The 24,022-nt window shown below is 44.2% G+C and overlaps 3 protein-coding genes across 5 annotated transcripts in view; 1 reads left to right on the top strand and 2 right to left on the bottom strand.

The window, feature by feature from the left end:
- ganabb (glucosidase II alpha subunit b) overlaps positions 1 to 8,634 on the bottom strand; it is a 27,054-nt gene extending 18,420 nt beyond the window's left edge. Inside the window, exons 1-5 of one of the 3 annotated variants that reach the window (XM_023990370.2) lie at positions 8,531 to 8,634; positions 7,383 to 7,484; positions 5,627 to 5,735; positions 5,357 to 5,484; positions 2,855 to 3,034 (exon numbers count right to left, since the gene is read on the bottom strand). In XM_023990370.2, the coding sequence (XP_023846138.1) occupies positions 2,855 to 3,034; positions 5,357 to 5,484; positions 5,627 to 5,735; positions 7,383 to 7,484; positions 8,531 to 8,550 (539 nt within the window). In that variant the 5' untranslated portion in view covers positions 8,551 to 8,634. Of the gene's footprint in view, positions 1 to 2,854; positions 3,035 to 5,356; positions 5,485 to 5,626; positions 5,736 to 7,382; positions 7,485 to 7,633; positions 7,654 to 8,171; positions 8,246 to 8,530 lie in introns of those variants that run through there. The other 2 variants (XM_023990371.2, XM_070444284.1) reach the window with 2 other exon arrangements.
- A 3,372-nt stretch (positions 8,635 to 12,006) lies between these two features.
- Positions 12,007 to 15,519, bottom strand: LOC111965935 (integrator complex subunit 5-like). The gene is made up of 2 exons (XM_023990364.2): positions 15,342 to 15,519; positions 12,007 to 15,067 (listed from the first exon to the last, which is right to left on the bottom strand). Exons 1-2 carry the CDS (start codon positions 15,419 to 15,421, stop codon positions 12,100 to 12,102), a joined length of 3,048 nt encoding a protein of 1,015 aa, XP_023846132.1. The 5' UTR covers positions 15,422 to 15,519; the 3' UTR covers positions 12,007 to 12,099.
- Positions 15,520 to 15,709: 190 nt separating this feature from the next.
- On the top strand, positions 15,710 to 18,181 carry LOC111965938 (phospholipase A and acyltransferase 3). The gene is made up of 6 exons (XM_023990369.2): positions 15,710 to 15,799; positions 16,136 to 16,210; positions 16,479 to 16,587; positions 16,746 to 16,882; positions 17,160 to 17,291; positions 17,490 to 18,181. The coding sequence occupies exons 2-6, from the start codon at positions 16,196 to 16,198 to the stop codon at positions 17,607 to 17,609; spliced, it is 513 nt and encodes a 170-aa protein (XP_023846137.1). The 5' UTR covers positions 15,710 to 15,799; positions 16,136 to 16,195; the 3' UTR covers positions 17,610 to 18,181.
- The last annotated feature ends 5,841 nt before the right edge of the window (positions 18,182 to 24,022 follow it).

The raw sequence follows: 24,022 nt of genomic DNA, 5'->3' as shown, positions 1-24,022 counted from the left end.
GACAATAAACGCGAATCCGACCATCACCCCTGGTGAGACAAAACCGCGACTCGTCAGTGAAGAGCACTTTCTGCCACTCCTGTCCAGCGACGTTGGGTTTGTGCCCATAGGCGACGTTGTTGCCTGTGATGTCTGGTGAGGACCTACCATACAACAGGCCTACAAGCCTGCAGTCCAGCCCCTCTCAGCCTATTGCGGACAGTCTGAGCACTGATGTAGGGATTGTGCATTCTTGGTGTACATTCTTGGTGTAACTCGGTCAGTTGTTTTACCATCCTGTACCTGTCCGGCAGGTGTGATGTTCAGATGTACAGATCCTGTACAGGTGTTGTTACACATGGTCTGCCACTGCGAGGATGATCAGCTGTCCGTCCTGTCTCCCTGTAGCGCCGTCTTAGGCATCTCACAGTACGGACATTTCAATTTATTGCCCTGGCCACATCTGCAGTCCTCATGCCTCCTTGCAACATGCCTAAGGCACATTCACGCAGATGAGCAGGGACCCTGGGCATATTTCTTTTGGTGTTTTTCAGAGTCAGTAGAAAGGCCTCTTTTGTGTCCTACGTTTTCATAACCGTGACCCTAATTGCCTACCGTCTGTAAGCTGTTAGTGTCTTAACGACCATTCCACAGGTGCATGTTCATTAATTGTTTATGGTTCATTGAACAAGCATGGGAAACNTTTCTTTTGGTGTTTTTCAGAGTCAGTAGAAAGGCCTCTTTTGTGTCCTACGTTTTCATAACCGTGACCCTAATTGCCTACCGTCTGTAAGCTGTTAGTGTCTTAACGACCYTTCCACWGGTGCATGTTCATTAATTGTTTATGGTTCATTGAACAAGCATGGGAAACKGTGTTTAAACCCTTTACAATGAAGATCTTTGAAGTTATTTTGATTTTTACCAATTAWCTTTGAAAGACAGGGTCCTGAAAAAGGGKCGTTTCTTTTTTTGCTGAATTTACATTTACATAAGTATTCAGACCCTTTACGCAGTACTTTGCGGAAGTACCTTTGGCGATTACAGCCTCGAGTATGACGTTACAAGCTTGGCACACCTGGATTTAGGGAGTTTCTCCTATTCTTCTCTGCAGAACRTCTCACTTTCTGCCAGGTTGGATGGGGAGCGTTGCAGCAGCTATTTTCACGTCTCTCCAGAGATGTTCGATCGGGTTCAAGTCCGGGCWCTGGCTGGGCCACACTAGGACATTCAGAGACTTGTCCCGAAGTCACTCCTGTGTTGTCTTGGCTGTGTGCTTAGGGTTGTTGTCCTGTTGTAAGGTGAACCTTCACCCCAGTCTGTGGTCCTGAGCGCTCTGTAGCAGATTTATCAAGGATCGCTCTGTACTTTGCTCTGTTCATCTTTGCCTCGATCCTGACTGGTCTCCCAGTCCCTGCCACTGAAAACCATCCCCACAGCAGGATGCTGCCACCACCATGCTTCACTGTAATGATGGTGCCAGGTTTCCTCCAGATGTGACGCTTGGCATTCAGGCCAAAGAGTTCAATCTTGTTTCTCATGGTCAGAGTTTTTAAGTGCCTTTTGGCAAACGCCATGCAGGCTGTCATGTGCCTTGTTACTGAGGAGTAGCTTCCGTCTGGCCACTCTACCATAAAGGCCTGATTGGTGGAGTGCTGCAGAGATGGTTGTCCTTCTGGAAGTTTCTCCCATCTCCACAGAGGAACTCTGGAGCTCTGTCAGAGAGACCATCGGGTTGTTGGTCACCTCCCTGACCAAGGCCCTTCTCCCCCGATTGCTCAGTTCAGCCAGCTCTAGGAAGTGTCTTGGTGGTTCCAAACTTCTTCCATTTAAGAATGACGGACACCACTGTGTTCTTGGGAACCTTCAATGCCGCAGACATTTTTTGGTACCCTTCCCCAGATGTGTGCCTCGACACAATCCTGTCTCGGAGCTCTACGTACAATTCCTTCGACCTCATGGCATTATTTTTGCTCTGACATGCACTGTCAACTGTGGGACCTTACATAGACAAGTGTGTGTCTTCCAAAWCATGTCCAATCAATTGAATTTACCACAGGTGGACTCCAATCAAGTTGTAGAAACATCAAGGATGATGAATGGAAACAGAAGGCACCGGAGCTCAATTTCYAGTCTCATAGCAAAGGGTCTGAATACTTACATAAATGGGATATTTCAGTTTTCTATACATTTGCAAACATTCATAAAACCTGTTCACGCTTTGGCATTATGGGGTATTGTGTGTAGATTCAAATCCTCAATCTATTTCATCCATTTTAGAATAAGGCTGTAGCGTAACAAAACATGGATAAAGTCAAGGGGTCTGAAAACTTTCCAAAGGCACTGTATAACATGACTGTTGGGTCAACAGTGTGGTGAAATGGCTGTATCCTGAAGATGTTTGAAGTCAAAAGAGAAGTATGGGAGGAAAAAGGCTTGTGAACATCTCCTCTGAAGACAGGTAGAGAGCTTAGAACTGGTTTACATGCCTAGACAGGAAATGATTTAAGAAAAAGCTACCAAGCCAAGTCACCACATCCATGAGCCATTTGGGCATGTCATTTTTGGAGGTCTATCTAAACTTTTACACTCGACTCCATACTCAGCACAGACAAATACAAACCTACAAAGCTGAAGGAATTTACCTAGAGAATACCCACTTGATATTTTCCCACGCGCTATATACTTTGTTTTTTTATCTTATAGGAGATGCTGAGACATTGAACAGAACAGGAGAGAATGGAGGAAAATMATTTAATGGATTAACAGAATACCAAGCAGTGAAAAAGCAAGAAAAACAAAGAAACATGTATACTGTGAGAACATAAATACAAACTTGCATTGTGGCGGGATATGTGGGCGTATTGCTGTCACTTACGTATCCTTGCGGATCCGGAGGTGCTCGAAGGCCAGCAGACCACGGGAGTTAAGTGACAGAAGAACCTCCCGTCCCTCCATGATGTCCAATCGGAACGGTTTAGCACTGACGATCAGCCACTGAGAGTCTGCCCCCAAAGACAGAACCACCCCATTCTCATCCTGCGACAGGAGAGACAGACTGAGGAAGGAGAGAGATGTGAGAGAAAATGGGTGGAATCAATACACAAATCATTTAGAGATTACATTATTCTGTGCCATCTTGTCTCCGCTGTCTATTCATACAGATGCATTCTCTCTTGGTGCTGGTGGCTATAACATTATCAACAAATCTACACCCCTTCCTGAAAGCCAGGTCATTCATCTACTGCATGCCCTCAGGTAGTGTTTCACTGCATCCTCCACTAGCCTACACTAACTATATTTCATTTGAACTCCCTTGCTGGTCTCTGTCCTAACCAATTCATTAATTCTCCCCATTTCTCCTCAAGGGTTTTTACATGACATGTTCTACTCTGCTTTAGCCACCATTTCCTGTATTCCTGACACCGAGTTGGCTCGAGAACATTTCTCCTCCATATCCATTCCTCTGGCAGTTACACACGCCCCTTTAAAACAATTCAGAGTCCAAGATAACGCTGAAGAAAACCAAAGGTTAGATCTATCTGGGCTCATTCAGATGAGAAATCAGGCCTGGGCCAAAGCATGGCAAACTGACTCTGTAGTGGACGGGCAATCTTTCAGACAATTGAGAAACCCATGTACTATCTTGATTAAGAAGCTAAATCAAGCTACTTTTTAAGCTCCATCTCTGCTGGTGATTCTTCCAATTTTGGAAAACAGGAAATGCACTAAAGCGTACAAATTCCTCCTCTTCCCTGCCTATGCACATTGTCTGACTCAGGCAGAATAACTGCGAAGAATGGAAGAAGTGCTTTTAATCATCATTTTGTGCTTTTAATCATCATTTTATCTCAGCAGGCTTTAAGCGGTGGTTTAATTGACTCTGGCCAGTCAATCGACTGCTCTTCCCTCTGCCAGGCTCTAGCTGACTCAACGGTTAATCCGTCAACTTCTAGTGAATCTTTGTTTTCATTTCAACAATTTACTATCTGTGATGTGCTAGATGCCTTGCTTAAGATATGTAAAATCCACTGGGGCTGAGATGCTTGATCCATTTTTACTTCAGCTCTCCGCCCCCCTGATTGCTGAATCATTAACCCATATTTTTTACCTGGATGATTGTATCTGGTACTATCCCCAAGGTTTGGAAGGCAGCCCATGTACTCCCCRTTCACAAAGGTGGATATAAATGTGGTTAACTATGGATAAAAGGAAATATTGTGCAGCCCTCTTCATTGACCTGTCAAAGGCTTTCAATACTGTTGATCACTCACTACTAATTTGGAGGCTTTCCTCAAATTGTCCTAGACCAGGTTGCATGTAACTGGTTTAAAAGTTACTTGACATAAAGAACTCAATGTGTATCTACTGATGATGTTAAATCAGGTTTCCTGGATACTACGAAAGGTGTCCCGCAAGGGTCGATTCTAGGTACTTTTACGGTTTACATTAAGAATATCGACTGGTCCGTAAAAAACTAACCTGCACTTGTATGCCGATGATACTGTTGTGTATGCTATTGACCCCATGGTTGACCAGGCTGCCTTCATTGCATTACGATCATATTGATTGTGTCCCTGCTTACAAATATCTGGGCATTTGGATAGATAAAGCTGTATTTTAAAAAGCATATTGATGAGTTAGTTCAGAAGCTGAGAATAAAAATGGGCTTCTTCTATAGAAATAGGTCCTGCCTCTCGTTAAATAGTAGAAAGCAGATTATTCAGTCGATGTTCCTATCGGTCCTAGACTATGGCGACATCTATATGAACGCAGCTGCCACTTCATTAAAGCCGTTAGATGCAGTTTATCATAGCGCACTGCGCTTGACTACGGGTGACAATTTAAGTGCTCATCACTGCACTCTCTACCAGAAAGTTGGTTGGCCCTCTGATGTCACGTAGGTTGATACATTGCTTTTTTCATTTATTAAGCCCTTTTACAAGAAGTCCCACTGTACCTAACATCTTTACAACATTTTAGAGAACACACCAGTTCACAGCGACGGTTAACTCTGGAAACTCCTTTGGTCTCTACTGAGTTAACTAAAAGCTGATTTACCTTTCTTGCACCTTATTTGTGGAACAGTCTTCAAAATGTTCTTAAATGGGATGTTTTGGTGCCTCTAGGGCAATTCAGACGGCTGATTGAGGACCTTGTCATTGATGAATGTGTGMTTTTTTATGACCATGTTGTTCTTTCCACTTGCATTTATAGTGATGTATGCATGTTCTGTAATTCAGTGCTCATCTGTAAAAGAGACCTTGGTCTCAGTATGGCTCCCTGATAAAATAAAGATAAAATAATTAAAAATAAAATCCACATGGCTCAGTGTCACCCATCACCCACCCACTACTGCAGATGGCTCTCTGAGACTTACGGCTCTGTAGGAGGGTCGTTGATGAGCACGTCGGGGACCTCAAAGCGAGGCTTCAGTGGCTTCAACTCATTTATCTTCACCCTGGTCATGTTGCCCTGGAGACGATAGAGCTCCAGCAGCAGACGCACCTGCGGGGGGAGAGGGAGGGGTAAAAAAAATAAAAACATGAGACCAGATCCCATAGGGGTTTCAAGCACACCTGTTAATACATGTATGGACATATAATAACATCATATTACATCTGTCGATTAAAGTGCGAGTGTAACAGACCTTGTTGTTGTCATTGATGAGCTGCAGTGTGAGTTTGGTGTTGGTGAGCTCCAGGGTCTCCAGCAGGGCTCTGTACGGGGACTGGCCAGGCTTCAACGCTCGCTGACGCCTGAGTSCACAAACACAAACCCTGATAAACATGTTCTATTTGCATGTAGAAGTACATATTGTGAACATTCTGGATCATAAGTGAGGATAGACTTGTTGTGGGCTTACGCATTACCGTCAGTCACATACTGAACTAAAATATTAAAAAACGCAACATGCAACAATTTCTAAGATTTTACTGAGTTACAGTTCATAAGGAAATCAGCCAACTGAAATAAATTACACCCTAATCTATGGATGTCACATGACTGGGAATTCACATATGCATCTGTTGGTCACAGATACCTTAAAAAAGGAAGGCGCCAAGATTTTTTTTTATAACTCAGTATCTGATGTGACCACCATTTGCTCATGCAGCGTGACATCTCCTTCGCATAGAGTTGATCAGGCTGTTGATTGTGGCATGTTGCCCCACTCCTCTTCAATGGCTGTGCGAAGTTGCTGGATATCGGTGGGAACTGCAACACGCTATTATACGCGTCGATCCAGAGCATACCAAACACACTTAAATGGGTTACATGTCTGGTGAGTGAATATGCAAGCCATGGAAGAACTGGGACATTTTCAGCCTCCAGGAATTGTGTACAGATCCTTGCGACATGGGGCTGTGCATTTGCATGCTGAAACATTTGGTGACGGCAGCCGATGAATGGCATGACAATGGGCCTCTGGATCTCGTCACGGTATCTCTGTGCATTCAAATTGCCATCGATACAATGCAATCGTGTTCATTGTCCATAGCTTATTTCTGGCCATAACCCCACAACCACGGTGCACTCTTCATAACGTTGACATCAGCAAATTGCTCGCTCACACAAAGTCATACACTCTGTCGGCCATCAGTCCAGTACAGTTGAAACTGGGATTAATCTGCYTAGAGCACACTATTCCAGCGTGCCAGTTGCCATCAAAGGTGAGCATTTTCCCACGAAGTCGGTTATGACGCCGCACTGCAGTCAGGTTAAGACCCTGCTTGAAGATGAAGCATGAAGATGAGCTTCCCTGAGACGATTTCTGACAATTTGTGCGGAAATTCTTTGGTTGTGCAAACCCACAGTTTTATCAGCTTTCCAGGTGCCTGGTCTCAGAAGATCCCGCAGGTGAAGAAGACAGATGTAGATGTCCTGGGCAGGCGTGGCTAGACGTGGTCCGCAGTTGTGAGACCAGTTGGACGTACTGGAAAATTCTCTAACATGACATTGGAGGCAGCTTATGGTAGAGAAATTAACATTCAATTCTCTGGCAACAGTTCTGGTGGCCATTCCTGCAGTCAGCATGCCAAGTGTACATACCCTCAACTTGAGACATCTGTGGCATTGTATTGTTTGACAAAACTGAACATTTTAGTGGCCCTTTATTGTCTCCAGCACAAGGTGTACCTGTGTAATGACCATGCTGTTTAATCAGCTTCTTGATATGCCCCACCTGTCAGGTGTATTGGTTATCTTGGCAAAGGAGAAATGCTCACAAATTTGTATTAGAGAAATACGTTTGCGCATATGGAACCTTTTATTTCAGCTCATGAAACATGGGACCAACACTTTAGATGTGTTTATATTTTTGTTCAGTATAAATACGTAGTCTACTTTCATTAATTGTGTTTCATCAAGGTGCTAAGTGGTGTAGCTGTGTATGATCCAGGACTTACTTGCAGAAGGCACTCTGGTCACAGGTTTTGAAGTTTCCCCGGTCCACRGCCCAGGTCCCACTGAGGAAGACAGACTGCCACAACACTAACAGAGGCCCCATCCTGAGAGGGCAGAAGAGAGAAACAGGAAATGGAAAGCAAAGGTTAAGAGGAGAATGAAATACTACATACATTATGCCATTGTTTACCAACCCTGGTCCTCGAGTACCCCCAACAGTACACATTTTTGTTGTAGCCCTGAACAAACACACCTCATTCAGCTCATTAAGGGCTTGATGATTAGTTGGCAAGTTGAATCAGGTGTGCTTGTCCATGGTTAAAATACAAATGTGTACTGTTGGGGCTACTCGAGGACCAGGGTTAAGAAACACTGCATTAAGTTCTGCAAAGTTAGTGATAGATAATGATGCTGACAAGTCAAATGCCTAGACCGGTGTTAAACGTCGCTTCTCGAGTATCCCCAACAGTACATATTTATGCTGTGGCTCCAGACAATCATAACTGATTATATTTGTCAACTAATCATCAAGCGCTTGAATCATGCGTTTTTGTCCGGGGCTACAACAAAAGTGTGCTGTTGTTGGTACTCAAGGACCGGAGTTGGGAAAATACTGGCCTAGACGGTGAAATGCATGTGGGAATTTACACTACAATGGACTTTAACCTAGTTATGCATCCTCAAAGGTTGATACAATTGCCACTTGCTGATAGGCTGCTGCGGTTTCCAAATCATGTTGATTATTAAGCTCATCTAAACGTGTATAATGAATCATTAACGCTAGAACTTACCTAGCCAAAACCATAACCCAACTTGCTAAATCCTCGTCGTAATACAACTAGGACACGCACGTGTTATGACACTTAACCGATCGAGTTAGTTATACGTATGTAGAAAATTATATAATTAGAGATTTTGAAATGTTAACTTAGCTGCATAGAGGGCTCTCAAGCCGCTAACTTAATTCAATTCAAGGGGGATCGAGATTCTTCCTATGACTGCTACTAACTAGAGACAGTAAAAAGATACCCGAGAGTGGACTGGTCGAGATATGGCGAGCGAAAGTCCCTGGATCACCATACATGCGAAATATTTCTCGAAATCAATAGCTAGCTAAATGCATATTTAACCGCCGAATTGTTTGTCTTACCTTACTATGAAGGCGGCCATCTTGGTTTAGTTCCAACCTTGGCCCAGCCCCGTTTCACATTGAACTAACAAAGACCGCGGAGAAAAAGCTGAGTGAGTTTTTGGAGTCTTTAAATATGTAGGACCTCATTCGATATTGGTGGATTCTGTTCAATATTTATYATTATCATAGGCAATTAGATTCGAAACTATTTTAGTCTTCTGGAATGTGTCCACGCGGTTTATCTCGCTCCTTGTATTTATTTATCCTCTCAGACACGGACACATCAGCTTGAATTGGTAGTCAGTTCTGGAGCAATCCACGGATTTATTTGTACTACTCTGGTTGCACTGTGCTTGTTGAATTTCCCTTCAGGGACAAACACACTTACGGGCTCTACCAATATAAAAACACTTTGTGAAACATCTACACAGTATGGTGGTTCAAACAAATTGTCCTGTTTGTAATCACATACAGCATATTTGAGTGATACCTCATGATGTACCTGTGGGATGTGTTTGTTGGTGTAAAATTATAATATAATCAATGTACCTTTCCAAAAAATATATAAATATATTTCTTTGTCAGTTTAGAAAAATCAAGGACACAGACCTGCAGAAAGTAGAAACTTAGCCAAGTTCAAAGGCCAAATATTTGAAATAAAAATGTGCTCAGATCTCTTTTTCTGGTTATTTATTGTATACTATATGTTTTTATCCCTCTACAGTAACAGCTAGATACAAAATCCTATTCAGTCTAGAAAATGATACAAAACAGGAGAGATAAACAGTAGATGTAACATTCTCAGCATTTGGTGAACTAAGGTGTCTTCAGAAAGTATTCACACCCCTTCACTTTTTCCACATTTTGTTGTGTTAGCATGAATATAAAATGGATTCAATTTAGATTTAGGGTCCCTGGTCTACACACAATACTGCACAATGTTAAAGTGAAATAATTTTTGGGGACATTTTTACAAATTAATAATAAATAAAAAGCTGAAATATTTTGAGTCAGTAAGTATTCAACCCCATTGTTAAGGCAAGCCTAAATAAGTTCAGGACCAAAAATGTGCTAAACAACTCAAATAATAAGTTGCATGGACTCACTCGATGTGCAATAATAGTGTTTAACATGTTTTTTTTTTGTACACATACAATTATCTGTGAGGTCCCTCAGTCGAGCAGTGAATTTCAAACAGATTCAACCACAAAGAACTGGGACGTTTTCTAATGCCTTGAAAAGAAGGGCACCTATTGGTAGATGGGTAAAAAAAAACAGACATTGAATATCCCTTTGAGCATGGTGAAGTAAGTTATTAATTACACTTTGGATGGTGTATCAATACACCCTGTCACTACAAAGACTGGCGTCCTTCCTAACTCAGTTGCCGGAGAAGAAAGAAACCACTCAGTGATTTAACAAGGCCAATGCTGACTTTAAAACAGTTAGAGTTGAATGGCTGTGATAAGAGAACTGAGGATGTATGTCGTAGCTGAATCAGAATTAGTTAGGTAACATAGATAAATAAGATGTTTTATTTATTTTATACTTGTCATTAGAATGTCTTCTTTTGGACTATACTGTTGGCAGTTGCATTTTCCTTTCTCCTCTAGGGAAAAGTCACTTGGGGCCCAGAGAGGGGAGAGGTCAGGCTTGTCTTTTACATATCTGGTAATATGCAGAATATCAGAAAGGGAGAAGTCAGGTTTGAACATTATCTTTCATAGGTGAATATATCTGTGAAACCATGTGAAGGGCTCCACTATGTCTGTACTCCAGTCACTCCCTCATTTTCCCATTGGGGGGGAGGAGTATGGCAGTGTCTGGAACCATTATACCACCCCTCTGATGTTGAACTTATCTTTCATAGTATATGACCTAGAGGTTCACTCCCCTTAGTGAGCTTCTCCAGGAGTGGGGAGAAGAGGGGGTGTATTTGAGATGGGAGTCTCTAGAATTGACAATTGATATATGCCATTGGATGAGGTAATGTTTTGGTACTAAGAAGTACCAAGAATGAYATTAGAACCTCGTCTTAGAGACCAAACTGAAAGATAATTTATAGCTAATGCTATCTGGCTATGGGATACTCCTCTCTCAAGTAAAAGTCTTTCTTTGTAATGTTCCTAGGATKTGTGGTTCGTCATGTGAGTTGAGAGGGGTGTATCTTGGCTATAAAAGATACTAAGAATTGTTTTGTAAGCACTCTCAGAGAATTCATTTATAGACACTGAATTGATCTGAGAGTCAAAGGGCTATGGTGAAGCTCATATAATTAAAGATGGAGTTTAAAATATAACTCTGACTTGTGTGTGGTTTGTAAACTCTTATCATTTAGTAATACAGGAAATTACCACGACATGTATCAACATTGTAGTTACTCCACAATGCTAACCTAATTGGCAGAGTGAAAAGAAGGAAGCCTGTACAGAATATGCATCCTGTTTGCAATAAGGCACTAAAGTAAAACTGCAAAAAAAATGCAAAAAAAATAATTTCATGTCCTGAATGCAAAGCATTATGTTTGGGGCAAATCCAACACATCACTGAATACCACTCTTTGTATTTTAAAGCATGGTGGTGGCTGCATCATGTTATGGATATGCTTTAAAAATAATAATGTGCAAATATTGTACAATCCAGATGTGCAAAGCTCTTAGAGACTTACCCAGAAAGACTCAGCAGTAATCGCTGCCAAAGTTGATTCTAACACCTATTGATTCAGGGGGTTGAATACTTATCCAATCAAGATATATTAGTGTTTCATTCTTAGAAATATTATAATTTTTCCTCCACTTTGACATTACACAGTGGCATAAAGTACTTAAGTAAAAATACTTTAAAGTACTACTACTTTTTGGGGGTATCTGTACTTTACTATTTATATAACCTTTACTTCACTACATTGCTAAAGAAAATAATGTACTTTTTACTCCATACATTTTCCCTGACACCCAAAAGTACTCATTATATTTTGACATGAAAATCCCTACTGCCTCTGATCTGGTGGACTCACTAAACACAAATGCTTCATTTGTAAATTATGTCTGAGTGTTGGAGTGTGCCCCTGGCTATACGTAATTTTTTTTTAAATAATTGTGACGTCTGGTTTGCTTAATATAAGGAATTTTAAATGGTTTAAACTTTTACTTTTGATACTTAAGTACATTTTAACAATTCKATTTACTTTTGATACTTAAGTATATTTAAAACCAAATACATTTAGACTTTACTAAGGTATCTTTACTTTTACTCAAGTATGACAATTGAGTACTTTTTCCACCACTAACATTAAAGAGTATTTTGTGTAGACCGTTGACAATTACATCAATTTTAATATCTCACATTGTAACACAACAAAATGTGGAAAAAGTCAAGGGGTATGAATACTTTCTGAAGGCACTGTATGCTTCAGAGTGCATACAGAATTAGATGAGTTAGAGAAAAAAATAACTTAGAAAACGGCAAAGCAACATCTCCACAATGACCTATAACCACACCTTCCTCATCTTTCACAATCAATTCCAAGCGTCCTACTTCTTACACCCTCTTTATCCATCCCTCCTTCAGTTCTCTCCTTCCCTTGTTCAGAGCTGGAAACGCCAGCATAGATGCCCCAGCCGGTCAATGTTCTTATGCAGGACACTGTGGATGGGCGCTACGTATCTTGCCACGTCCCCGTCCCGTGCGAAATCCCGGCAGAACAGGCCCTTCTCGGCACTGAAGACAAACTTCTGTGGCATGGGGCCATTGCCCCTCACGTACTCCCACACAGCCAGGAGGAGAAGCCTCACCTCGAAGGGCATCAGGTAGGGGAAGGCCTCGTGGACGTTGCCCAGCACGGGGGGCAGCAGCTGGCCCTCGCCCATACATGACACCAGCATGCAGGAGGCCTGGAGGTGCCAGGGGGAGTCTACTGCCAAAGGCTCCCTCGAAGCCTCCCAGTGGGCTAGCAGAGTAGCCAGCAGGCCCCGGAGCACCGCAGAACAGTAACAGAGAGCAGGACGCCCGGCAGCCACAACATGGAGTAAAGGGAAGAGGACAGGGTGGGCCTCGAAGCAGCGGCGGATGTGTATGTCGCGTTCTACAGTGGTGCGGGCGTGTTCCTCTGGTGGCCATGACAGTTCCCCGTTGGCCACGTCGGGGCAGATATACTCCACCAGCGTCACCGCCATCATTTTGGCCGCCTCAGCGTTGATGGGCGGCAGCTCGTCGGGAACGACAGAGGATTGGTGTCGGGCGCCGCCACTGTTGCCACCATTCCCAGATGGAGCGCTGCAGCACTGGACGGTGACAGCCAGCAGAGTCTGGACGTTCTGTATGACACTGGCGGCGTCGGGGTGAGGCGTAGCGCTGTGCTGCTTCAGACCCTTCCCTATCACCCCAGCATGGAACACAGACCACACACTGCCAGAGAAGTTGACCGTAGTGCCGAACCTGCAGTTGATGTCCAGCAGGGAGCCCCCCCGGTCAGGGGCCAAGGACGGGGAGATGGGGGTGTCCCCTCCAATGTCCTCGCTCTGCCCTCCGAACAGGTCAGTGTTTCCTTTATGTAGAGCTCCCTCCACCAGCTGCAGCAGGACACATTTGAGGGTTAGAGGGGAGTAACCTGCCAGATGGGACAGGAGGAGCACCGAACAGTTCACCGCCTCTCCTCCCTGCCCTCCGTCTCTCCCCTTCCCTGCCTGTACTCTCCTCCGCAGCGCCAGGAAGAAGTGTGTGACGGCGGCCCGACAGACGAGCAGCAGGTGGGAAGGCAGGGCGGCACGGGGGAGGAGGCTGCGGGACAGGAGCCACACGGCAGCGTGGGATACCGCCGGGTCACCGTGGAGGAGCAGAGGGCAGAAATCATGGAGGTGTCCCGAGACCGCTGCTCCAACCTGRGCTGCCATGGATGACTGAGGTCTCGCACCTCCTTCTCCTCCCATGCCTCCAGGACCCCTCCTCTCCTCCTCCTGTACACTCTGCAAMGTGGAGGCCAGGTTGAGGAGGAGCTGGCAGAGCTGCTTGGGTCCCAGGGTGTGTGTGTGGATCTGGGCCACGCAGCGGGTCACTGCTGCAGGGATGAGGCCTGGCAGGCAGGTGGACAGCGGGGTGTGGAGCTGCCAGGCCAGGGCCAGCTGGTCTGGGTTCCGGGCCAGGGTGAGCAGCTGACAGAGGGCCTCCGTGGCCACACTGGGGCCCCTGTACACAGACAGCAGACACAGCAGCTGGTGCAGCCAGAGATGGCGCTTCCTCTCCAGCCTCAATGTCTCGGCACACAGCTCTCCCACGTGTGACTGCAGCTCCTCCAGGAAGGGGACTACCCGGGGGGCCTGGGAGGAGGGAGAGTGGGGGCGGTTGTAGTAGCCATCGTCCCCCTCTGAGCAGGTGTAGACCAGCTTGTGGAGGTGCAGCAGGAGCATCTGGAGGAGACGGTCGCAGGCCTCCCGGACCCCCTCSTGAGGGGAAGGCATTGGGCCGGAGATAATGACGGATGCGGGGGTGGCCGTGTCAGCGAGGAAGCGGAGGATGCGTGCCCCTCCAGCAGGGCTCTGGGCGATGAGGTGAACAACCAGCCCCATCATGTTGTCCAGCTCGTCCCTGGGAAGCCCCTGTAGAACAGCCTGGAGCTGGAGCAAGACTGGAGGCCGTAGAGACTCCACCAGCTCAGCAGACACGGCGCCCAGCAGAGAGGGTGACAGCGCCGCCAGCTGGAGGAGGAAGGGCACTGCGCCTTGGCGGAGCTGGGCTGAGTGTTCCCAGGAGGTGGACCCAGAGCTGGGGGGTATAGTCGGGGGACTGAGGCTCTCCTGGAACATCCTCAGCAGCTCCCGCCGGATGCTGTCAGAGTGCCGCGCCGCCAGGTGGCCCAGGATCCCCACCACAGAGCCGATCTTAGGCACTCGGTTGCTCTTGTCTCCCTGACCCTTGTCAGCCGTTCCGTGGGAACAGAAGTCTTTAAGGCCACAGGCCAGGACGCGGCTAATGATGGTGCCCGGGAAGGAGGATCCGATGTGGGCCACCACCCAGTCAAAGTGGGGGGAGTGCTGCACAGAGGTGTCCAGYAGACTGTCCACACATTGATCAGGACACCAGGCTATCATGGCCGCCAGGCACTGGGTATAGGCCTCCATGAGGGAGCGGGTAGCTGCACAGGACATCCACAGCTGCAGCAGCTCATTGAGGCTGGATGATTGGGGAGCTGCCCTGCGACCAGCATGCTTGGAGCTCAGCTGCCCCAGCAGGTCTACAGCCCAGGTGGAAACGAGGGGAGCCCAGGCTCGGGGGTTGAGCCTGATGAACTCTGACAGGACGCCATGGACCTCCGTGATGACGWCCTCCAGGTTGGAGTCCCCGTCGCCCTCGCCGTCCGCCTCCAGATTGTGAAGAAAGGCTGATACGTGCTCGTTGTAAACGCCCCTTAGGTGCTCAAGCACCGCCCCGCGACAGGCAGGCACGGATCGTAGTAGACGCACAGCACAGCAAGCATGCTCACGGACGCTGAGTTTACGACCCTGGGTCTGGTCCACGCCACTGATGAAGGATTTGATCTCCTGGGACAGCTCCTTGGGGCTACACAAAACACACACACTCACAATAAAAGTTCACAGTTGCAAAAAAATCTATAAACTAACAAATGTGATTCTAATTGGTATAATTTTTCTATTCTCTGACTAGAATATTTCATAAATATGCTTGAAAAATGCTGACCACATCTCTCCACAATACCCTTAGCATAATAACAGCCTTATAACTTTTTAGTACAGTAGGGCATAAGCCACATACTGTAGCTACTGTAGCTACTACTACTGGCTGGCTGGCTAGCTAGCTATGATAAGCAACAAACCTAAATGCATTCTGCGGTGAGTGAGCGAGAGAGGTCTGCATGGTGACTGTCAGGAGAGTTCCGTCAAAAAAGCCAGACATCGTTCAACTTCCCAAACTGAAAATAGAACATTAACTCTCCCCTAGTAACAAGCTACGAATAACCAACTGTACACCTGAAATATTATGATATTTTTWAAGTAATGTTCAGGAAAATTATCAAAAGGGCGCTCCAAAACCGGAAGTCTTTATTTTATTATTCTATCATGTTTACGGAGGGTAATGCAGAAAAAATATATTTACTGCCATCTACTGGCCGGACACAGTACTTCGAAACCAACGTCAGCGCGCACGCTTCCAACAGAGACGCCGCTCTGATTTGTTTGCTTTTTTTGAGTCAGCTGATCGTTGACGTCTGCTGCTGACTTCTGTGTTCGAGGTGAAAGCAAGCAACATCTAGGGCACGACACCGAATTTACTGTAAGTATAATAATTTAAATGTATTTCAATGATTATCTTTACAGAAATACTTGTGAGGAAGATTACAAATAGCTAGCTAGGTAGCTAACTGGGGTCGAAAGTCATACCATGACTCTTGACAGCACGCAAACACTGTCTCTTGTGTGCTGTCTGTGGTCAGTTAACGTATCTAGCTACGTAAGCTATCTATTTCGTTGCATAATGTTTTATTATAGACACCAAAACAAAGTGAAACCAGTTTCTAATTTATTTGTCAATAGAATGCCTAATATTGTGTGACCTCGTGTGTTATGGTAACATTGTAACATAACCCATTGTTTTCGTTTTGACTTAAAGGATTGAGATCGAAGCTCAGTAAAGGGAAATCAAAGCTGTGTAAAGGAAATAACAGTAACCATGGCTCCAACATTGGTAAGTAAAGTCCAGTCCTTATGTTGTGTCCTCTGTCTCTATGTAGTCTTACCTGTTTGTTTGGAACATATTTACATTTTGTTTGTACAATGCATGAGTCATGACTGAATAACTTTTTATAGTTCCCTGATCTGAGAACTTTCCCTTTGAGAAATGCATACTTGGCACTTTAACAAGATGGTGTCTAGCAACATCCCTGTATGTGCCAATACACAGATTGCTAAATCATTCTTAATGGTTTCATAATTTAAAAAAAAATTGTTGACAGTATGATAAGAAGCCGGAGCCAGGGGATCTGATAGAGATATTCAGAGGGAACTACCAGCACTGGGCTTTGTATGTTGGTGACGGTTTTGTTGTTCACCTGGCCCCACCCTGTGAGTAATACTCTTGATATAGTGTACTCAACAATTGATATACTGTAGATATAGAGTACATACAACTCAACTCAACTTTGACACTGATGATGTCTTGTCTGTGCACCCCCTCCCTTGGAACTTTCCCTCTCCCTCACCCATGTCTCTTTGCTCCCCAGCCGAGGGACCTGGGGCCAGGGCCAACAGCATGATGTCTGTGCTCAGTGACAAGGCTAAGGTGAAGAAGGAAGAGATCTGGGACGTGGTGGGGCATGATCAGTGGTGTGTAAACAACCAGCTGGATGAGAAGTACCAGGTCAGTAGCAGTAAGTACAGTAGGGCTGTGTCCCAAATGGCACCCCATGGGCCTCTGGTCAAAAGTAATGAACTATGTAGAGAATAAGGTGCCATGTGGGACACAGCCTGTGTGATCCTGTGTGGCTCAGTTGATAGAGCATGGTGCTTGCAATGCCAGGATAGTGATTTTCATTCCTACTGGGGCCACCCTCATAAAAATGTATGCATGCAAGTTCGCTTAGGATAAAAGCATCTGCTAAATTGCATGTAGGATTATTATTATATTATCATTATAGGTCAGACCCATACGTGAGATACTGAGGGAAGCCCAGGCCTATGTGAACCAGGAGATGCCCTACTGTGTCTTCAGGGGGAACTGTGAGCACTTTGTCACAGATCTGAGATATGGGAAGGCTGAGTCTCGACAGGTAGGTACAGTGGACTGGTACTCAACGCTAGTTGTACTGTGCTCAGCGTAGAGTAATTTTGTGAGACGTAATAACATTCTCAACTTAGTCAAGACACACGTGAGTGTAGAGTAACTGGTGTACTTGTTGTTATACATTCAAAGCATCTATGCTGTAATACTGTTTCTGAATCAGTCATTCATAGTCTTTTTTGCCCAGGTTCGTCAGGCTGTGGGAATGGCCACAATGGTGGGCCTCGGATTCCTTGCTGTTGCAGGTATCGCGGCCATCTTTGGAGGTGGAAGCAAGAAGAAGAATGAAGAAGAAGAATATAAGTGACCAACTGTATAATAGCTTCCTGAGCAGCCAGTCACCAATAAGCCTAATAGATTAATTATTTAACTCCAGTACTGCCATCGTCACTTGTATAATTCTGGGGATTTCAGAAGGAAGGGTTGAGTATTTCCATAATATTTACATTTTTTACAGTTACACAGACATGAATTGAAAGCACAAAAGGAGGAAACGTGTCTGGTTATAATTCCAAGGTATACAGCCTTGGCGGGGCCATAACCTTGCAGGCTGCTAGACTAAGCTAGCTGTTTTAAAAAAWYTTGTCAGTTACTTATAAGCTATGAAGTTTCCCTACTATAGTTTTAACATATTTATGTAGACTCTTTATAATGGGATAAAATGGTATTCCACTGAAGTTCTAATATTTCTATCATGAAGCAAATTGTCTATAGGACCCAGGGCTCTCGAGTGGCACAGCCGTCTAAGGCACTGCATCTCAGTGCTAGATGCATCACTACAAACCCTGGTTCGATTCCAGGCTGTATCATAACCGGTGCACAATTGGCCCAGCATCGTTAGGGTTTGGCCAAATAAGAATTAGTTCTTAACTGACTTGCCTCGTTAAATATAAAAATTAAAGGACCCACAGAACTACTCCTGGTTAGGGTTGAAGTGGATACATCTAATGCTGCTTATATCGCTTTGTAATGACTGACAGCAGTATGAACAGGTGCATCAAAGCTGGGACCGAGAGACTGAAAAACAGCTTCTATCTCAAGTCCATCAGACTGTTAAATAGCCATCAGTAGCACCTTAGAGGCTGCTGCCCTATAAACGGTTGAAGTCGGAAGTTTATATACACCTTAGCCAAATACATTTAAACTCAGTTTTCCACAATTCCTGACATTTAATCCAAGTAAAAATTCCCTGTCTTTGGTCAGTTAGGATCACCACTTTATTTTAAGAATGTGAAATGTCAGAATAATAGTAGAGATTTAATTCAGCTTTTATTTCTTTCATCACACTCCCAGTGGGCCAGAAGTTTACATACACTCAATTAGTATTTGGCAGCATTGCCTTTAAATTGTTTAACTTGGGTCAACTTCCACAAGCTTCCCACAATAAGTTTCGCACATGTGTTCCTTGCTCATGATGCCATCTATTTTGTGAAGTGCACCAGTCCCTCCTGCAGCAAAGCACCGCCACAGCATGATGCTGCCACCCCCGTGCTTCACGGTAGGGATGGTGTTCTTCGCTTGCAAGCCTCCCCGTTTTTCCTCAACCATAATGATGGTCATTATGGCCAAACAGTTCTATTTTTTGTTCATCAGACCAGAGGACATTTCTCCAAAAGTATGATCTTTGTCCCATGTGCAGTTGCAAACCGTAGTCCGCTTTTTTATGGCGTTTCAAGAGCAGTGCTTTCTTCCTTGCTGGCGGCCTTTCAGGTTATGTCGATATAGGACTGTCTTTTACTGTGGATATAGATACTTTTGTACCTGTTTCCTCCAGGTCTGCACAAGGTCCTTTGCTGTTGATCCTGGGAATGATTTGCACTTTTCGCACCAAAGTACGTTCATCTCTAGGAGACTGAACGCGTCTCCTTCCTGAGCGGTAATGACGGCTGCGTGGTCCATGGTGTTTATACTTGCGTACTATTGTTTGTAAGATGAACGTCGTACCTTCAGGTGTTTGGAATTGTTCCCAAGGATGAACCAGACTTGTGGAGCTCTAGAATTGTTTTTCTGCGGTCTTGGCTGATTTATTTAGATTTTCCCATGATGTCAAGCAAAGAGGCACTGAGTTTGAAGGTAGACCTTGAAATACATCCACAGGACACCTCAATTGACTCAAAGGATGTCAATTAGGTATCAGAAGCTTCTAAAGCCATGACATAATTTTATTACATTTCAAGCTGTTTAAAGCACAGTCAACTAGTGTATGTAAACTTCTGACCCACTGGAATTGTGATGCAGTCAATTATAAGTGAAATAATTCTGTAAACATTGTTGGAAAAATCACTTGTGTCATGCACAAAGTAGATGTCCTAACCGTTCTTGCCAAAACTATAGTTTGTTAACAAATCTTGGAGTGTTGAAAAACGATTTTAATGACTCCAATCTGAGTAGGTAAACTTCCTACTTCAACTGTACATAGACTTGAAATCACTGTCCACTTTAATAATGGAACACTGGTCACTTTAATAATGTTACATATTTTGTTTTACTCATCTCATATGTATATACTGTGTTCTATATATTACACTGTATCTTAGTTATTCGCTCCGACATTGCTCGTCAAATATTTATATATTCTTAATTCCATTCTTTACTTTGGATTTGTGTCCATTGTGAGTATTGTTGTGAATTGTTTAGATGTTAACTGCCACTGTTGGAGCTAGAAACACCAGGCATTTCGTTACACCGCAATTACATCTGCTAAAACACGAGTATGTGACCAATAAAATTTGGATTTGAACAAATTCTTACTTTATGTAAATGTTTGATTGAAAATTTGAAATCATAACTGGTGTTTCATCTTTTAAAAGAGTTTGAAGAGTTTTTTTATTTAAATTTGATTAACTGACTTATTAGGATTTTTTCTTAGTAGATTAAGTCTTGACATCCTCTTTGATTTAGTTTGTAAATGTCTACTTAACTTGTGCTTGTCTTAGTAAACAAAAGAACACCTCTGTTGGACACTGCAAGTCCACAAGGAACTTCAGTGGATTTGATGTTGACTCTTGCAGAGGTGAAATTGTTCTGATATTTTGTAAAACAGTGCACCCCTTTCACATAATCACACACTGTGTATTTTATTGTCATGGTTTTGTTTTGGAATTGTTCACATGGCTACACAAGGTTCCGCTTTATAAAACAATGCATCTGATTTTACTGTCTTCCTCTCCATATGGACTTCCCTCCCTCCCACACCACAACATATTTAAACATCACAGCTCATCTGACCACATAACACCAGTAAATAGTGCTGCCATCAAACAAAGGCACAAACAGAACCTTCCTTGACCACCCAACTCTAACAAGATAGGTGATGGGCAGAATTATCTTGCACTTTATGATTTGATATTAAATAGCTCAGTGACTCCATAAAATATATAGGAGGAAATCTACTATTTGACTTGAGTCCGTTTGAATCTGTTATTAGCCTAATAGTAGTATATCGTGTTATGGGTCAGTTGGAATGATCGATGTGGCATTGTTTTGGGCACAGGTAAAGTACAAAGGCTGAGTACAGAATGATCCATGAGAGTTGAATAGGAACCATGTGTCTGGGGTTACAGCTGATGGTTCTAATAACTGTTCTATAGCACTGTCTAATATCCATAGTTTTATTCATTAAATACTATTATTATGAATATATAGATCTTTTATATTCTTAGAGAATGAAAGTATTGTTAAGTTTCAGCTCTTTGTGCATGAAGTGTATTATCTAGTGGAGGGAGTCGACTGTAGGAATGTGTACTCCAATAACTAAGGCACGGAGGAACAGGAAGGTTCCGGACTCAGGCTGGACACGAGAACAACAAGAGGAGGACAACTCCAGTTTTCCTGTCCAGCAACAGAGACTGATTATTTATCTTAGAAATACAAGGAGGTGACTCCGCCTAGTCGGAAGATGTACAGTGCATTCGAAAAGTATTCAGACCCCTTGACTTAAAATTTTTTTTATTGACATTACAGCCTTATTCTAAAATTGAATAAATTGTTTTTTCCCCCCTCAATCTACACACACTGCCCCATAATGACAAAGCAATAACAGGTTTTTAGAKATTTTTGCAAATGTATTTAAAATAAACAACTGAAATATCACGTTTACATAAGTATTCAGACCCTTTACTCAGTACTTTGTTGAAGCACCTTTGGCAGCAATTACATCTTTGAGTCTTCTTTGGTATGACGCTACAAGCTTGGCACACCTGGATTTGGGGAGTTTCTCCCATTCTTCTCTGCAGGCCTTCACAAGCTCTGTCAGGTTGGATGGGGAGCGTCGCTGCACAGCTATATTCAGGTCTCTCTAGAGATGTTTGATCGGGTTCAAGTCCGGGCTCTGGCTGGGCAACTCAAGGACATTTAGAGACTTGACTCCTGTGTTGTCTTGGCTGTGTGCTTAGGGTCGTTGTCCTGTTGTAAGGTGAACCTTCACCCCAGTCTGMGGTCCTGAGCACTCTGTAGCAGATTTTCATCAAGGATCTCTCTGTACTTTGCTCTGTTKATCTTTGCCTCGATCCTGACTAGTCTCCCAGTCCCTGCCATTGAAAAACATTGGTTGACCAACTGAAAGGGAAGATTACCGGTGTTTGTGATACTCGCCGTTTGGTACGTCGGAAACAGGGTGGGGTGAGTGCTGAAACAGAAYTCGTTGTCTGTTTTTTTTAAATGTTGATGTTGAGTCTTTGCCCGACAAAGTGATGTTAGGATATATAAGTTATGGCATACAAGCTTTTGTGCCGAATACATTACGTTGTTACAGGTGTCGAGCCTTTGGGAAAGTAGCTGTATGTGTTAATTTTAGGGGTGCCCAGGGGCTGGGGATCAAAAATGTCCCGTGTGAGAGAAGCAGGTTGAGGTTTCCAGGGTTAGAGTAGTGAGAAAGTTGTCATATGCTGAGGCAGTGAAGAAAGTAAAGGAAGATGGGTCAAAGAGGAGAGATCCTGAGAGGAGTGGTGTGAGTAGTAGATCTGTACCAGTACAGAGGGATAGGCCAACAAATTATATAAACTCAGCAAAAAAAGAAACGTCCTCTCACTGTCAAGTGCGTTTATTTTCAGCAAATGTATGTGTAAATATTTGTATSAACATAAGATTCAACAACTGAGACATAAACAAGTTCCACAGACATGTGACTAACAGAAATGGAATAATGTGTCCCTGAATAAAGGGGGGGTCAAAATCAAAAGTAACTGTCAGTAGCTGGTGTGGCCACCAGCTGCATCTGTACAGCACTTTGAGATATCAGCTGATGTAAGAAGGGCTATATAAATAAATTTGATTTGATTAAGTACTGCAGTGCATCTCCTCCTCATGGACTGCACCAGATTTGACAGTTATTGCCTTGAGATGTTACCCCACTCTTCRACCAAGGCACCTGCAAGTGCCTGGACATTTCTGGTGGAATGGCCCTAGCCCTAGCCCTCACCCTCCGATCCAACAGGTCCCAGACGTGCTCAATGGGATTGAGATCCGGGCTCTTCACTGGCCATGGCCTGGACATTCCTGTCTTGCAGGAAATCACGCACAGAACGAGCAGTATGGCTGGTGGCATTGTCATGCTGGAGGGTCATGTCAGGATTAGCCTGCAGGAAGGGTACCACATGAGGGAGGAGGATGTCTTCCCTGTAACGCACAGCGTTGAGATTGCCTGCAATGACAACAAGCTCAGTCCGTTGATGCTGTGACACACCGCCCCAGACCATGACGGACCCTCCACCTCCAAATCGATCACGCTCCAGAGTACAAGCCTCGGTGTAACGCTCATTCCTTCGACGATAAACGTGAATCCGACCATCACCCCTAGTGAGACAAACCCGCGACTCGTCAGTGAAGAGCACTTTTTGCCAGTCCTGTCTGGTCCAGCGATGGTGGGTTTTTGCCCATAGGCAATGTGTGTTGCCAGTGATGTCTGGTGAGAACCTGCCTTACAACAGGCCTACAACCTTCAGTCCAGCCTCGCTCAGCTATTGCGACAGTCTGAGCACTGATGGAGGGATTGTGCGTTCCTGGTGTAACTCGGGCATTTGTTGCTGCCATCCTGTACCTGTCCCGCAGGTGTGATGTTCGGATGTACCGATCTGTGTAGGTGTTGTTACACGTGGTCTGCCACTGCGAGGACGATCAGGCTGTCCGTCCTGCTCCTGTAGGTGTTGTCTTAGGCGTCTCACAGTATGGACATTGCATTTATTGCCCTGGCCACATCTGCAGTCCTCATGCTTCCTTGCAGCCCTCATGCCTCCTTGCAGCATGCCTAAGGCAGTTACGGCAGATGAGCAGGACCTGGGCATCTTTCTTTTGGTGTTTTTCAGAGTCAGTAGAAAGGCCTCTTTTGTTGTCCTACGTTTTCATAACCGTGACCCTAATTGCCTACCGTCTGTAAGCTGTTAGTGTCTTAACGACCGTTCCACTGGTGCATGTTCATTAATTGTTTATGGTTCATTGAACAAGCATGGGAAACAGTGTTTTAACCCTTTACAATGAAGATCTTTGAAGTTATTTTGATTTTTACCAATTATTTTGAAAGACAGGGTCCTGAAAAAGGGACTGTTTATGTTTCAGTAAGATTGGATTTTTAGAATTTATAGCAATGGTGTCAACTGTACTGCAGGGATGGAACGTAAGTCACAAAAAATGTAGGTTGTGGTGGCAGCTGCAGAGAGGTATTTGGGTGTGTGAGACTTGACGTCAGCATACCACCTGCATCCCCACTGCTGGCTTTGCTTCTTG

The sequence above is a fragment of the Salvelinus sp. IW2-2015 genome, linkage group LG6.2 (assembly GCF_002910315.2).
Source record: "Salvelinus sp. IW2-2015 linkage group LG6.2, ASM291031v2, whole genome shotgun sequence".
NCBI classification, from domain to species: domain Eukaryota; kingdom Metazoa; phylum Chordata; class Actinopteri; order Salmoniformes; family Salmonidae; genus Salvelinus; species Salvelinus sp. IW2-2015.
This window is presented reverse-complemented; position numbering and strand designations above follow the sequence as displayed.

Excerpts from the sequence above, each read along its gene's own strand:
- LOC111965938 (XM_023990369.2), top strand. Across the intron at positions 16,883-17,159 it reads AGCTGGATGAGAAGTACCAG|GTCAGACCCATACGTGAGAT; the intron begins GTCAGTAGCAGT and ends TTATCATTATAG. Across the intron at positions 17,292-17,489 it reads GGAAGGCTGAGTCTCGACAG|GTTCGTCAGGCTGTGGGAAT; the intron begins GTAGGTACAGTG and ends TTTTTTGCCCAG.